The sequence below is a fragment of the Schistocerca americana genome, chromosome X (genome assembly GCF_021461395.2).
Source record: "Schistocerca americana isolate TAMUIC-IGC-003095 chromosome X, iqSchAmer2.1, whole genome shotgun sequence".
In the NCBI taxonomy this organism is placed as follows: domain Eukaryota; kingdom Metazoa; phylum Arthropoda; class Insecta; order Orthoptera; family Acrididae; genus Schistocerca; species Schistocerca americana.
The window spans coordinates 938,291,814-938,308,899 of record NC_060130.1 but is presented as its reverse complement, the minus strand read 5'-3'; the positions used below and the strand labels follow the sequence as shown (position 1 = coordinate 938,308,899).

Sequence of the window (17,086 nt, the reverse complement as noted above, 5' to 3'; positions counted from 1 at the left end):
TTTCAGAGTAACACCCCCCCCCCCCCCCCAAACACACACACACACACACACACACACACACACACACACACACACACACCACTGTCTCTGCCATAGACATTGGGCATGTGTGTGCGAGTTGTGTTTGCCTTTCATAATACGTTGTATAACTGTTTATCAAAATAACTATTCTGTTGGAACACTTATCTTAGGTGTCGCAGCTCACTTAGCAGGCTGTTGGGATCTGAGACCACATGTGCTCTATGCAAATAGGAACGTAGACACTACTGCACTGTGGAGGGTAATGACAGCTTTTGGCCTGCAAATAACGTCCTGTGAGAGGGAGTTTGCAATACCTGTGTCTTGAGCTCCATCGACCTTTCTTCTAACCGTAGCACCCAGAAGTGGTAGGGTGTCACCTCTCTCCACTTCCATGGATAACTGAATATTCAAATGGAGTGATTTCTAATGTTGAAGAAACACACACAGTTTGTCTATTTCATGGGGCCACATCACCTACAAAGCGCCAGAAGCAGGAAGGTTGGGGGAATTGCCACCTGAAGTGCATGTCCGTCAAAGTCTTCCGTAAAATAGTTGGGCACATTGGGAACTACAGATTCCCATGGCCACAACTTACACTTGTTCAAATTACTTGGAATTACATAAGAAATACCTTGAGGTAGGAATATGTTTAGATAATGTCACAATGTATTTCTAAAATCTGTTGTGAATAAGCTCTAATGAGTCCCATAGAGGCACTTTTGTAAATAAGGATACAACATCGAAGTTCACTGAAAGATCCAACTGTTTTAGTTTAAGCATATTCAAGCATCCTAAGAAATCGTCTAAATACGATTGTCACTTTCATCTATGAGAAATTGCAACGCCGAAGTAAGATGTTTACCCACAAAATAGGTAGGTGCTCCAATGTTGCTTAGGCCGGTACTACACTATCAAATTTCTTTGTCCAATATCTTTGTCAAAGATATTTGATAGTGTAATAGGGACTTTGTCAAATGTCGTCCAATATTTGATTAAATCTAGGGCCTCGCTGTATATTTGATCAAAGAAACCGCTTGTCTTCTGTTCACTGCAATGTGACATGTTACCACATGGAGTGCTAGCATCGCTGCAGCGTACTGTCGTCTGTAGTGTTTTTATAACCATTGCCGGTAAATACAATGGGTGTGTGGCGACAACTACAAAATTAATAGAGATGTCTGAAGCTGATGAGGCGCTTTACAACGTGAGGCACCCTGAATACAAAAATAGATTAAAAATGGTTCAAATGGCTCTGAGCACTATGGGACTCAACTACTAAGGTCATTAGTCCCCTAGAACTTAGAACTAGTTAAACCTAACTAACCTAAGGACATCACAAACATCCATGCCCGAGGCAGGATTCGAACCTGCGACCGTAGCGGTCTTGCGGTTCCAGACTGCAGCGCCTTTAACCGCACGGCCACTTCGGCCGGCCCAAAAATAGATTAAGAAGATTGGAGACCTAACCTGACCTGACCTAACCTAACCTAACCTAACCTAACCTAACCTAACCTAACCTAACCTAACATAACCCTCTCCTGTAGCAAGGAATGGGAGTGTTATAGTGAGCCTGTCTTCAGAAGATGTAGCAGTTCTTAAGTGAATTTTGTGCTTTCTGATATGAGGATACACTTCATTGAGCACATACAGAAATGTATGCTCATCCATTCTTAAGTAATTGATGTACAACTTGACGTCTTCCACTGTAAGCTCACGTAAGAAGTTTTGTTGAATGCTTTTATCGTGTCGTCGTAAAACCCACGGCTTCACCCAGATTAGATTAGTTTTTCGTTCCATAGATCCGTGCTGAGGAGAGCCTCGTGGATGTGGAACATGTCGATGTTTTTTTAAGCTGAAATAACAATACTAATAGTATGAATAAATACAATACATCATTTGTTTCTATTAAAAATTTCGCCAATGGAGTAGAAGGAGTTGGCCAGTAGTAAGTCTTTCAGGCTCCTTTTAAACTGATCTTTATTTCTAACTAAATTTTTTATGTTTCCTGGCAAATTATTGAAGATGAGTGTTCCTGAGTAGTGGACCCCTTTTTGAACTAAAGTAAGTTGGTTGGTTTGTGGGATTAAAGGGACCAGACTGCGATGGTCATCGGTCCCTTTTTCCAAATACTAAAAACACCCACAGAGAATAAAAACGAGTAACAGAATAGATCACAGACGCTTTTAAGTCCTTGTGCAGATCATTTTTGTTCCTGGTATTGTATGTATGAACTGAGTTGTTTGTTGGAAAAAGAGATATATTATTTACGACAAATTTCATTAAGAAGTAAATATACTGAGAGGCAGTAGTTAGTATACCCAGTTCTTTGAAGAGGTTTCTGCAGGAGGTCCGTGAATTTACTCCACAAATAATACGTATTACACGCTTTTGGACCTTGAAAACTTGTTTGACTTCAAGATTTACCCCAAAATATTATCCCATATGACATTAAGGAATGAAAGTACGCAAGCTTTTTCATTTTTATGTTTCCTATGTCTGCTAACACTCGAATTGCAAATATAGATTTGTTAAGGCCTTTCCGCAGTTCTGTGGTGTGCTCCTCCCAACTGAATTTATTATCAAGTTGTAATCCCAGGACTTTTAAGACTGTCAACCTCGTATGTATGGTTCCATTTTTTCCCCCACTTCTTTCCCACATGTGAACACAATGCAATTGGAGTATGTAGAGCTGCTGCGGTTGTAGCAAGTTGTTGTCAGCCATCTTGAACTTTGACGAAAAGTTTGATGACAGTGTAATACCCCCTCTAGCGCTACGTCAAAGATCTTTGTCAAATATATTGGACGGAATATTGGATCACATCTTTGATCAAATCTTTGACAAAGAAATTTGATAGTGTAATACCGGCCTTACAGTGTGGCAAAGAGTGGAACCATCCTTTTGAATCCTCCGTATGCTGTACAATCTTGGGAGACTACAGCCTGCTGACTCAGGCCCTGGACGAAATTTGTGGGAACAGAACTCTTCCTGAGGAGGTCTACAGTTTTTCTTTGAATCTTGCCAGTCAGATCCTATCTTAGCTTGTGATACACAGGGCTTGTCAAGCAGTACATCTATCTTCAGGTCGTATTCAGTTCACAACAGGAAGATGGTGGCATTCCCTTCGCAGGAGATGAAATAACAAGGGGAACACCACATTATATTGCTTTCAGTTATCAGTATTTTTCATTCTCCACAAAATGTACTAACATACTGTCCTGTTATTCAATCTTCTCAATTCTTTTGTTCTCCACTGACACACCTAATACTGGAGTATGAACTACTAATTCTATACTCATGAACCTTATTCAAAGAATTTGATTTGGGTGGAGGAGGAGGAGGAGGAGGATGATAATGACCATGGTGATACCCAATAAAATTTTTCAGCCATGGAGTACTATGTTGTGCGGTAATCTCTCTTGCATCAGCCACCACCTGGACCATGAGCAGGATGACAGCAAGTGTTTGAATATATGGAGGTATGGAGGAAATGAATGGGGGATCATTCAAGGAACTAATTCATAGCTCAGCTGAGGTAAATAAAGTGAACTGTACTAAAACACGACTCAAGATGGCCACACCATGATAAGCTCAATTATATCTTCATTATTTCTGTGACACCACAGCACTATCCAATAATGTGCCAATTACATCATAATATAAAGCATGATTATACAGCAAGTACTTACAATTCATTAGTTTCTATGTGCCTCGCAGTTCCTTCAATAGTAGCACAATAGGCTGAAGCAAACTTTGTAATAATCTGAAGTAGTGTCTGGCTCTTGTCTGACACATCATCACCAAATGATGTAAGTAATGTTTGAAACTGTGATATCATAAGATTCACTCTTGTCTGTATGAATAGAAAGAAAGAAAGAGAGAAATCAATCAATCAACTCAATTTTTTTCTTCTTCGCATGAAATTTATAGTTATGGATGACTAAAAATGATGAGGAAAAAAGTCAATGCAAGTTCCAAGAAACAACGAAATGAGAGCTAATAGTAACAAGTTTATAAGGAAAAAAAATCACCTTTAACAAATATGTACATTCTAACATTTAAAATGAGAGAACTACCTTCAGATCAGGTAAACAGTCACGTATGTGATGCATCAGCATTCTGTTAAGTGTCTTGGCAAGGTAAGGTGTTCCATTTCTATTTGCTAAAGTTGGGTACCTCCTCTGAAGAAATGTTGCTTCATCTTTAAGCGATTCTGCTATTGACTGAAAATGTAAAAAAACAAATTTAACCATAATTTGAATATGTGATATCTGTTTTACACTTACTGCAGAGATATACTGCAAATTGATATATATCATTTCGGCAGTTTAATGTCAGAGACTAAGATGAAGGTCAGTCTGGGCACACAGTAACAACTGCAACTGAAAACATTGCGTCTTATACACCCAAAAAAGATACCTCCTACATCTACTATCACATTAACTAAATTGTAGGTACTACATCATCAACTGCCTGTAAAATTTTAGCAGTAGAGTCATATTGGGAAAGTTTCCAGTATGTCTAACACAGTGACACAACACTCAGCATTTGGGGTTCTGCCAACATATGCTAGGAATGACAGGCTGCTCAAAATCTAAATGCAACAAATGACACAAAGAAGTGATAGTTGTGCACTTATTATTTCCTAATGATGTCATCCATCAAATGTAAAAAGAGAATGAATGTAGGTATAAAGTACACTTATTCTTCAGCAACAGGATACATCATTACAATCAAAATTGAAAAAATGAGGGCATTAATAGCGAATTGGTATGCTAATTGTCCCAAATTAAAACAGTTTGTCACTTTACAGCCCAGCTCTAGTGCTTATGTGAATCTCTTTTGAAAAGCTAAACAAAATATCCATGAAAGTTTGGATCCCCGAGCTGCTGCGACTGCTGCGTGTTTCTGAAGGACCTTCTCTAGTTCACACTAAATAATTTGAGAGGAGGCACTGGTGAGCAGACTTGAAGACAAGTTCTAGAAAGGCCGCATTCGAAATGTCCAAAAAATTTTACAAAATGCATTACACTGAGCTGTCTGTGATATTGATATTTGTTCTGCTACCAGTTTTGGTCTTAAACCATCTTCAACAGCAGCTTTGCACGTCGATTAGCCAAGATTGTCTGTTTTGCTGTGTTTGGCAGTAAACTGAAGATATTATTTAGGCGCTGGTCAACAGCATGTACGAATTTTACAAAATGCATTACACTGTGCTAGTGATATTTATTCTGCTACCGGTTTTGGTCCAGGCAATCTTGGCTTATCAACGTGCAAAGCTGCCACTGAAGATGATTTAAGACCAAAACTGGTAGCAGAATAAATATCATTTATCACTGACAGCACAGTGTAATACATTTTGTTAAATTCATACATGCTGTTGACCAACACCTAAACAAGTTGTATCTTAACAAATTAAAAAAAAACGCAAATGCAGATTTTGGCTGTAGACCTATGTGCTCTCCATCATTCACCATAAAATTCCTCAGATAACATAATTCTGTCACAAATATACAAAGATCTAGCTTTTGCAAATGACTGAACTAAACTTCCCCAAATAGCTCTAACATCAGATTTCTTCTCTAGCAATATTTTTTTCTGTGTTTAGAATGCACAGCAGCTATGAAAGCCATGACTCTGATGCAGAGTTCCTAAATGTTGTCGCACTTTAACCCTCTCCCCTTCTCTGAGTAAGGAATGTGTAGTTACAAAAATTAAAAATAATATGTTTTTTAGCATTAGCAGTAATGGGAGTTGCATCTCCTGAAGGTAAGCGATTGTCAGCTTTTCAGACTTTCATAATTTTAGCTACTGTCAGCTTTGTCATACGTAATGTCAAGTCAAAAAGATGATCAGTCATTAATTGTTCATTATTTCGTATACTCACAACTTTATAGCTATATCTTTGATTTGCAATCTATCAGGGGATGTACCTACTCAGCAGAGACTATTAGCACAGTACAATACACTAAAGTCTATTGCAGTGTGAACCAATCAGAAAAGTATGCACAGAATTCAGTATCTTGTCTGCAACTGAAGTGCAAAAGCTTTCCTAGAACAGATGCAAGATAAAAGGTAGAGTTTATCTGCCATCTCTTATTAGTTCAATTCACTGAACAATATAGATTGTAAAAGAAAATAAAACCTCTGTCTTATAATATGTAGAAGAGTGGTTACCAGGAAGATACACGTGTAAAACTTGCAATGAAGTCAGCACTACCATCTGAAGATGGGCTCAGGTCTGAAACCAGTAATGGTACAATAAAATCATTTCAAAAAACTTATGACCGATTGCAGTATTTCCTGCAGTGTAATTTACGAAAAGAGCTGCGGTGTTCTCTAACCAAAATGGATAAAATAAGGTAAAATCTTGGATTAACATTATTCTAGTACACTGTGTTAAGTGTGCAGCAAAACTTACTAACATTTTACTGTTTTTCATGTTACGTGGTGTAAAATGTCAGTGTGTAGTGATAAGATATCTGTTTTTCATGTTACGTGGTGTAAAATGTCAGTGTGTAGTTATAAGATATCTGTGAAGTAATAGCTAGAAGAATGTGAAAGTTTAATTTGAAAGTATAGTTGCCAAGCACTTAAGCTGAAAATGGTGCAAGTTTAAACAGTTTGTACTAATAAAAACTGGAACTGTACAGACAGTATCTGTGAAATTAAGTAGCAAGAATAGTAAGGGCAGTGACTAAAATTTCAGATTACATAAAGGAAATATTACACTTAAATTACACAAGCAGCTCTGTTACCTTATTGTCCATTATATCCTGCTGGGATCTGTTAACAACACCAATGATCCCCAATTTTACAGGGATTACTCTGCCACAGAGTATGTCAATTGCATCTGTGCCTAAAAATGACATTTTTAATATAAAAATGAAGCAAAATCAACACAGCAACAGCAATTTTATAAACGCAAATTTAGTTAATATTACATGTTCAGACAAGCAACAATTACACGATAGGGCCTTTCACCTTCAACTAAAGCACTGTGCACTGACCCACTGCAAATCCTGTGGTTTTAAATATGTTGGTTAAAGTATGAGTAGTAAGATATTTGGAAGACCCATTCACATCTAGGTTTTAAAAAGGACATCAAGGTCTCCAGTGTCCCTATTTAATCTTAGGAGACAAGAGTCAGCAAAAGTGATAAAAGTTTACATTTTCCACTATATATCACACACTTTATTTGTAAGTTTTATAAACTTATGATACAAATGATAAATTGAACAAAGGTTAAATAAATTTAACAGATAAGAATATAAAGAATACAATAGAAAAATGTTGGTGCCCCGGCAAAGGACTATCAATTTCTGACCCAGTCCCTGTGGAGCGACTACTACGAGACATGCTGCAGGCAGACAGTTAACTTCACAAGCAGCAGTTCCTAAGAGAGTGCCACGGCTCTCCCAACTCTACAGCAAAATGGTAGCCTTCAGAGGAAAGACACATTATTTCACACTGTCACCTCCCCAAACATAAAATTGTGGAGTTACATACAGGGACTGCTGTAACAGATGTGAAATATTAAATGTTTATCTATATTGTGTGATGAAGCATCAAGTTTCGCATTAAAGACTGATGAAATTATGCAGTATAGTGTGTTTTTTTGTCATTACAGATAGATAGGAAATGAAAGGGAGGGACAGGATAAAACTAGCTTATGGCATACAGCATATGTCTCTTGAGTAGTACCACAGGAGCAGGAGAGGCCTCACTCTAAAGTACTGCATGGAGTAGTCAGAATTTAAGTGTCACATTTGAGGTATGTTACTTAGAAATGGTACACACCAACATTCAATTACATGGAGGTACAGGAATTAAAAGCTTCACACCGCCAATAGTTCTCCCCTCAATCATCTTGGTAAATACTAGTGATAAAAATTCATTTCGCCACCAGGATTCGAAAAAGCTTCCTCCGAATGAAGTGCCAGCATATTAAGCGTAAACTAGTAACTTTTGTACTAAACACCATAACTGATACAAATTCCAAAGAGGCAGGGAATGCAGCTTAACAGCCATTGTATTCTCCTTACTCAGAACTGGCAGTATAAATTTTATTACTATCATGATGATAGTCATCTCCCCTCCTGTTCCACTCGCAAAAAGAGCAAGGGAAAGACATCTGCTTGTACACCTCTGTATGAGCCCTAATTTCTCATATCTTATCCTCTTAGTCCATACATGTATGATGGTGGCAGTAGAATCGTTAGGCAGTCAGTTTCAAATGCCGGTTCCCTGAATTTTCTCAATAGTGGTTCTCAAAAAGAATGGCGCCTTCCCTCCAAGGGTTCCCATTTGAGTTCCCAAAGCATCTCCGTAGCTCGTATGTGATGTTCAAACCTACTGGTTACAAACCTAGCAGCCTGTCTCTGAACCACTTTGAAGTCTTCCATCAATCCAACCTGGTATGGATTCCACACACTTCAGCAGTACTCAAGAATAGGTCGCCCCAGTGTCCTATACGTGGTCTCCTTCACAGGTGAACCACTCTTTCCTAAAATTCTCCCAATAAACTGAAGTCGACCATTTGGCTTCCCTACCACAGTTCTCATATGCTTGTTCCATCTCATATCACTTTGCAACGTTACACTCATATATTTAAACAACACTAGTAATACTGTATCCAATCATTACAGGTTTGTTCTTCCTACTCATCTGCATTAACTTACATTTTTCCAGATTTAGACTAGCTGCCATTCATCACACCAACTGGAAATTTTGTCTAAGTCGTCTAGTCACTCAACTTCCAACATCTTACCGTATATCACGGCATCATCAGCAAACAACCGCAGATTACTGCCCACCCTATCTGCCAAATCATTAATTTATATATATAGACAACAACAGGGGTCCTATCACACTTCCCTGGGGCACTCCTGATGATATCCTTGTCTCTGATAAATATTCACTGTCGAGGACAACACACTGGGTTCTATTATTTATGATGTCTTAGAGCCACTCACATAACTGTGAACTTATTCCATATGTTCGTACCTTCGTTAACAGCCTGCAATGAGGTACAGTGTTCAAATGCCTTCCAGAAATCTAGAAATACGGCATCTGCCTGCTGCCCTCATCCATAGTTTGCAGTATATCATGCGAGGCAAGGGCAACCCAAGTTTTGCATGGATGTTGCTTTTTCAAACCATGCTGATTCATGGACATAAGCTTCTTAACCTCAAGAAAGTATATTTGAACTGAGAATATTTTCAAGGATTCTGAAGCAAACAGAAGTTAGGGATATTGGTCTTTAATTTTGAGGATCCATTCTTTTACCTTTCTTATATGCTGGAGTCACCTGCGCTTTTTCTAGTCACTTGGGACTTGGTGCTGGGCACGAGATTCACAATATATGCAACTTCAGTAAGGGGCCAATGCCGTCGAGTACACTCTGTAAAATCAAACTGGGATTCCATCTGGATGTGGTGGTTTGTTTGTTTTCAAATCTTGAAGTTGCCTCTCTACGCCAGGTACCCTTATTTCTATGTCGTCCATACAGCAGTCTGTCTGATGGTCAAATGATGGTATGTTTGTACAGTTCTCCTGTGTGAACAATATCTTGAATGTGAAATTTAAAGCTTCAGCTTTTGTTTCGCTATCTTCAACTTCCACAATCCTGTTACTAAGGTGTGATGGAGGCAGTAGTTGTATGCTTCAAGCAGACATCTTTTCACAGATGCATCAATCTCTACTAACATTTGCTTTTCGCCATTTGTGCGTCCCCTTTTGAACCTAGAGTGCAACAGCCTCTGCTTCCTCAGGATTTTCGGAATTTCGTTATTAAATCACAATAGGTCTTTTCCACCCTTTATCCACCTCCTAGGCACGTGAATCTTTAGACCATGATTTACAATCTATTTAAACTTTGCCTGTAATTCTTCTACATCCATCTTACTGGAACTATGTGATGCCAGTTCACTAAGTGGGATGTCAGTAACTGCTTATCTACTCTATCTAGCAGGAACACTCTTCTAGCCATCTTGACTGGTTTATTAACTTTCATAATCACAGTTGCTATAATGACATCGTAATCACTAAATCCCATTTCTATACTGACATTGTCGGTAAGATCTAGCCTACTTGTAGCTACATTGTCCAAGATATTTCCATTGTGTGTGGGCTGCCAAGCTAGCTGCTCAAGACAATTTTCAGAAAACGTGTTCAAAATTATTTCGCATGACTATGTCTGTACCCCCCACAATGAACCCGTAGACATCCCAGACTATACTCGGCAGATTAAAGTCACCTCCAACTAAAACCGCTTGATCTGGGTATTTACATGCAACTGACCGTAGACTTTCTTTGAATGACTCTCCACAGCGGAATCGGGTGGCCAGTAAAAACATCCTACAATTAACTTAATTTCATCTACACCTGTTACATGCAACCTGATGACTTCACTGTCACACTCAACTTTGACCTGAACAGAGATAATATTTTTCTCAACTGCAATGAACACTCCCCCTCCTATGGCCTCTAATCTGACTGCTGCATCTAGTGTGGTGTTAGGCGGCACTTTGGTGCTAAGAGTGTTAAAGTTATCAGTGCACAGATTCCTCCAGATGCCCTCCTTAAGTTTACTCTGTTTTTGCAAATGACATGGTAATTTCTGATGTTTAGAAGGTGATCTCATCATAACACTGATTCCTGTATTGCAATACACACAGGAAATGGGGGGAGAGGGCTAATGGTCATCAGCTGATGGAACTCTGCTAGACGGCAGGTGGCATTCATGACCATTGCACTTCCATTGAAGTAGTGTTGAAAAATGGAAACCAAAGGCTTCAAAGGCATGAAGGGTAGGTTTCATTTTACTGGCTCTTCTTGTACCTCCTATAACGATGGAGTAATTTATGCATGTGTAACAGGTAGTCATGAAGTTTCAACTCTCATCTTGAAAAAATTAAGTTACGTAATTTATTTTTGTTTGTTTGCAGATACATGTCTGTAGTTCTATTACACCCTGAAATCTCCATGCCAAAGTCTCATAGCACACTGCTAGAGGAGTCTAAACAATATGGCTCAACCCACTGAGAAGAGGAGTATTGTGTGGTAATACATTTTTGGCCACAGCGGATGTCTTGCAGCTGTGTCGGGCCTATCCAGATGGCTAAAGAAATCATAGGTACATTCCTCAGTAAGCATAATACAATTAGTGCATACATTACGTGCACAGTAATGATGGTTATACTTAGTACCAGTGCCTAGACCTATGCCAAAAAGGTCACAGAGTACACCTGATTCGCACTTCGTAACATGGAATGAACAACCCAGAATGGATGATGCTTGACACAAACATCACATGTAATTTATACGAGGGCCGTTCAGAAAGTAACCTCCGGTTGATTTAAAAAAATACACCAAGTTAAATAAAAATATTTTAATATATACATCTTACAACTACATCTTTGCACTATTTTTCTACATAGTCTCCATAGCGATTGAGGCACTTATCGTATCTCTTCACAAGCTTTGAAATTCCTTCTGCATAAAAATCACCCGCTTGTGCCTGGAGCCAGCCTGTGACCGCATCTTTGAGCTCTTCGTCGTCATCAAACCGCTGTGACCCGAGCCATTTCTTCAAATGCATGAAGAGGTGATAATCACTTGGCGCCAGGTCTGGGCTGTAAGGTGGATGGTTGATAACGTCCCACTTGAAGGACTCAAGAAGGGCCGTTGTTCTGCGAGCAGAGTGAGGACGGGCGTTATTGTGCAAAAAAACGATACCGGAAGTCAGCATACCACGGCGTTTGTTCTGTATAGCCCGTCGTAACTTTTTTATTGTTTCACAGTACACGTCTTGATTAATGGTCGTACCACGTTCCATGAATTCAACCAACAACACCCCTTTGGCATCCCAAAACACCGTTGCCATCAGTTATCTGGCAGAAAAATCTTGTGAGGCTTTTCTTGGTTTGGTAGGCGAATTTGAATGTGCCCACATCTTTGATTGTTCTTTTGTCTCAGGGTTCACATACTTAATCCAGGTTTCGTCACCGGTCACGATTCTGTTTAACAATGGTTCTCCTTCGTTCTCATAACGTGACAGAAAGTCTAATGCAGAGGCCATTCTTTGAGTTTTGTGGTGGTCGGTAAGAATTTTGGGCACCCATCGTGCACAGAACTTATGGTAACCCAATCTTGCTGTCACTATCTCGTACAAGAGAGTCTTAGAAATCTGTGGAAAACCAGTAGACAACTCCGACATTGAGAAATGTCGATTTTCACGAACTTTTGCATCAACTGTCTGAACGAGTTCGTCAGTCACCAATGATGGTCTACCACTCCTCTCTTCATCATGAACGTTTTCTCGTCCACTTTTAAATAAACGTACCCATTCACGGACAACTCCTTCACTCATAACTCTTGGTCCGTACACGGCACAAAGCTCACGATGAATAGCTGCTGCAGAATATCCTTTGGCTGTAAAAAACCTTATGACAGCACGCACTTCACATTTGGCGGGGTTTTCTATTGCAGCACACATTTCAAACTGCCACAAAAACTAAACTAGCGCAGGTACGACGTTCACTCGACCACGGCTTGATGCCGACTGACCTGTTGAGTGCGTGAACGCACAGATGGTGTTGCTACTCCCCCCACAACCCGCACTGTGACCAATCGGAGGTTACTTTCTGAACCGCCCTCGTAGAATGCTACAGATAAAGCAAGCTTAATCTCCCACACTGAAATACCCCAAGTATCACCTAACACATCAGATCCAAAATTTGCATCGAGCAGATAGATGGATGGATGGAATCTGGAAACCTTTCACAGTTTAAGAATGAACTATGCCTACTTCATATCAGAAGAGAAAATTCCCAGTGCAATACGTAAGAAAAGACCAGATGCTGTACACTAGAGCAGTTTTAACACTAGAAAACCAGCTCAATATCAATATCAGAGTAATACTTACAGGGCTTAATTGAAAGTAAGTAAATTTACAGAATTTACTCATCAGAAACGATGTATGTAACTGCTGGTGGTTGATGGGAATGTTGTGACTGAATGCTATAATTAATTCAGCTGAAACATCCATGGTAGCAGATAAGTGGCTTACTGCTACTGTTCTGCAATGGTAGCAGATTAAATGCTTACTAATCAGCGACATAAACACAAGCTTGACATGGCAGCACTAGAACAGAAAAATGGCAACACTTCAAGAAATAACTAATAACATTTTTTTAGGAGTCTGTAGAACAATGCCACTTAACTTTCGTACAGTGTGTTGCAGGGCACTTTACGTCCTGAACCTAATACAATGTAATCTAAATAATATTTTCTGTCTCTCAGCAGTCTACGAGATTGTCTGTATAACTGATAGTAATGAAGCAACCATACTTGGCTGTTCTATTACTCCATAAATAGCAAATGCTAAGTCACAATCTACTCTTCAGATAACTGTCCTGAGCTGGCTGCAGGCACTGAACTGAACAGTCTAGACGGCTGGTTTGGCTTATTGTGTTTTGTGCATGTCAGCAGAAAAATTTCTACATCCGCCATTACAAGCTGGAAGCAATGTCATCCATGGCTGAGAGCATACACTTTGGCAACTGTCCACACTATCAGTAGATGTATACGGACATGCTCAAGGATGTGGCATGGAAGCAGAAAGATGTCCGGATTATAAGTGCATCTGGAGCCTGCTGCTCACAACAGAGGTGCCAAGGTGAGTTTCCATGCCTGTATGGTGGCGGTGGCCTCTCACAGTATTTCTTGGGTATCCTTGAGCCTGGCACACAAAAGTTACATAACCAAAATATTCACAAACACACCTTGACATGTTGACCAAAGCTGTATCGTCAGACGTTTCACCAGCACAATTAGCTGGCATTCTTGAAGAACTATCTTACATCACTTCTGGTGAACCAATGTCAAGTTCATGAGTGGAAGATATATGCCACTGTGGCGGCACCATTCAAGGGCCTCTCTGGGATCATTTTCAATGAGCCTTTACACTTGCTACATGTGGTCACCATTCTCTCTAAGACAGGATATCATGTTCATAGATCTCACTGTCTCCTCAATCGAGTACAATAATTCCCTTGCTGATATAACTAGAGTTTCAGCTAATTTTGTACAACAACTTGCATCATTACATGAATGCTCAGTCACAGATGATTTTTTTCCATCTGTCACAGACTGCAATTTCATTTATGTTCTGTGATCTTGGTGTTAATGAATCATCTTGTTATACTGATCTACACTTTTGTCACATCTACACATTATGAAGTAAGCCCCTGATACTGTGAGTGGGTCCAGTAGATCTCTGGCTGATCCGAGGCACTCGTCAACTTTGTCTGCCCATATATTGTCTCTGTGGTGAATTTTCAGAGTATACAGCTCATACTGTCCATCACTCTGGCTGAGTAGAAAAAACACTGAGCCTGAAATATCTTCTTTAAAGGTATTTCTCCAGTGTCAGGCTTTATCACATATTAGATTTCTTCCACTGCCTACAAAACCCATTCCAAGTTTTGTACCTCATTTCCAATGTGTCACAACTCATATACTCTTCGCACATTTGTTGCAAGGGCATTATTATGCTACTGCACTATCACACTGATGGTCTGAGTGTGGGGAACTGATGAAACGTCACACAGACATATAACAGATAGACAAATCTATGACTGGAGAGTATCGCCTTTTTACTGGTCATCCAATGGAGTGTAACAACACAGATAATCTGATGTGCACTTCGAGTTATTGGGATAGTGTCTTAACAGATAGTGTCTCAGAATTAAGCTAGAATGTAACCTTATAAATAGATACTAATGTTTCCACTTCTACTTTGATTCCTACTCCCTCTCTGGTCAAACAACACAAGGACAGAGTTAACGGTACTTGCTCACCTGTTGTTAATTGACATTTCACCATCACTAATATCTGATGTTGGTTATCTTTGTGTCGTCGTACTAGTTGTGTGTTGAGTTTATGCATACACCAAGATGACTGTTCGAATAGCCACGCACAGTGATCTCTAATTTCAAAGGTGTCTTGGCAATAACAGAGAGTTAACCTGTCAAAATAGTGACAATTCTCGAGAATGTTACCCAGCTGCAGTCCTACCAGTTATTTAAATGTCCAATATGCTGGGAGACCAGAATCCACACTATGAAGGTGTCATCCTTTTAGTTATTCACTGTAAGCTGCTATGGTGCCAAGTCCCGTGCCTGCAATTTGAACTGTTCTATAATCAACTGGATACCACTGGACTTAGTGGAATTCACACAGTAGCCTCTTCCAACTGTTCACAGAAATCACCATCACACATGAGGTAACTAAATGTGAGGTAAGTATGGAACAGTTGTTATATAATCCGTGAAGAAGGACCCGATGTGCTTCACCAAGTCCTTTAGCAGCAACTTTGAACACAACAAAACTACATCGAAACTGAGCATAATGTCACTCGATCTGTGTTATAACTTCCTGAACCTTTCAATGAAGTATATCAAGTCCCTAATATGAAAGTCATAAGAGAGCACAAAAGTTAACTTTTAGTACCCCTTGGTCCCTGCCAAGTCCATTTTCTATTTGTTTTCTTTTGAGAGAATGTGTTAAGGGCACAGTAAAACCTACTAACATACAACCTGTCTCCCATCTTTTCTGGTGTCTTATCCACAGTTCATTAGTTTTTGTCCTACTTCTGCATAGAATCATTCTGTAGGGCATTTGCCACTTATCAGCCCCCCCTACCTCTCATAAAGTAGTTCTTTCTCCTCACCAGAATGTGACAATATTGGTACACAGACTAATTACCTCTACAGAATATCTTTTGTGTATTTTTGAAACAAGTTATATCGTTCTACTCAAGATTTGTTCAAAATCTGTAATATCACCTTCAATTTTCTTGTTTATCGAGACTCCTACATTTGAATTTAATTCCTGTTCTGTTCCTATGTAGTAAACCACATTGTCTGATCTTAATTCTATTTGGTGTTCATTCTCTTTGTTACTCATCTGATAACCCTACTACATCCCATTTGATCTTATAAAGAATGTTTCACAATTTCTGTTAAAAGCTTGGAACACGTATTATGTTTGAGTATAATGACTTTTCTGGAGACTAGAAATCTACTCTGTAGGAATCAGCATGGGTATCAAAAAAGATGGTCGTGTGAAATCCAGCTCACGCTATTCGTCCACGAGACTCAGAGAGCCATAGACACGGGTTCACATGTATATGCTGTGTTTCTTGACTTCCGCAAGGCGTTCGATACAGATCCTCACAGTTGTTTAATGAACAAAGTAAGAGCATATGGACTATCAGATCAATTGTGTGATTGGATTGAAGAGTTCCTAGATAACAGAACACAGCATGTCATTCTCAATGGAGAGAAGTCTTCCGAAGTAAGAGTGATTTCAGGTATGCTGCAGGGGAGAGTCATAGGACCGTTGCTATTCACAATATACATAAATGACCTTGTGGATGACATCGGAAGTTCACCGAGGCTTTTTGCAGATGATGCTGTGGTGTATCGAGAGGTTGTAACAATGGAAAATTGTACTGAAATGCAGGAGGGTCTGCGGCGAATTGACGCATGGTGCAGGGAATGGCAATTGAATCTCAATGTAGACAAGTGTAACGTGCTGCGAATACATATAAAGATAGTTCCCTTATCATTTAACTACAAAATAGCAGGTCAGCAACTGGAAGCAGTTAATTCAATAAATTATCTGGGAGTACGCATTAGGAGTGATTTAAAATGGAATGATCATATAAAGTTGATCGTCGGTAAAACAGATGCCAGACTGAGATTCATTGGAAGAATCCTAAGGAAATGCAATCCGAAAACAAAGGAATTAAGTTACAGTACGCTTGTTCGCCCACTGCTTGACTACTGCTCAACAGTGTGGGACCCGTACCAGATAGGGTTGATAGAAGAGATAGAGAAGATCCAACGGAGAGCAGCGGACTTCGTTACAGGATCATTTAGTAATCGCGAAAGTGTTACGGAGATGATAGATAAACTCCAGTGGAAGACTCTGCAGGAGAGACGCTCAGTAGCTTGGTACGGGCTTTTGTTAAAGTTTCGAGAACATACCTTCACCGAA

At 39.5% G+C, this 17,086-nt stretch overlaps 1 protein-coding gene across 5 annotated transcripts in view; it reads right to left on the bottom strand.

The window, feature by feature from the left end:
• LOC124555317 (dynamin-1-like protein) overlaps nucleotides 1-17,086 on the bottom strand; it is a 106,015-nt gene that overhangs the window by 38,976 nt on the left and 49,953 nt on the right. For all 5 annotated transcript variants that reach the window (XM_047129195.1, XM_047129194.1, XM_047129193.1 and 2 more), the window contains exons 6-8: nucleotides 6,778-6,878; nucleotides 4,096-4,242; nucleotides 3,709-3,872 (exon numbers count right to left, since the gene is read on the bottom strand). In XM_047129195.1, the coding sequence (XP_046985151.1) occupies nucleotides 3,709-3,872; nucleotides 4,096-4,242; nucleotides 6,778-6,878 (412 nt within the window). The remainder of the gene's footprint in view (nucleotides 1-3,708; nucleotides 3,873-4,095; nucleotides 4,243-6,777; nucleotides 6,879-17,086) is intronic.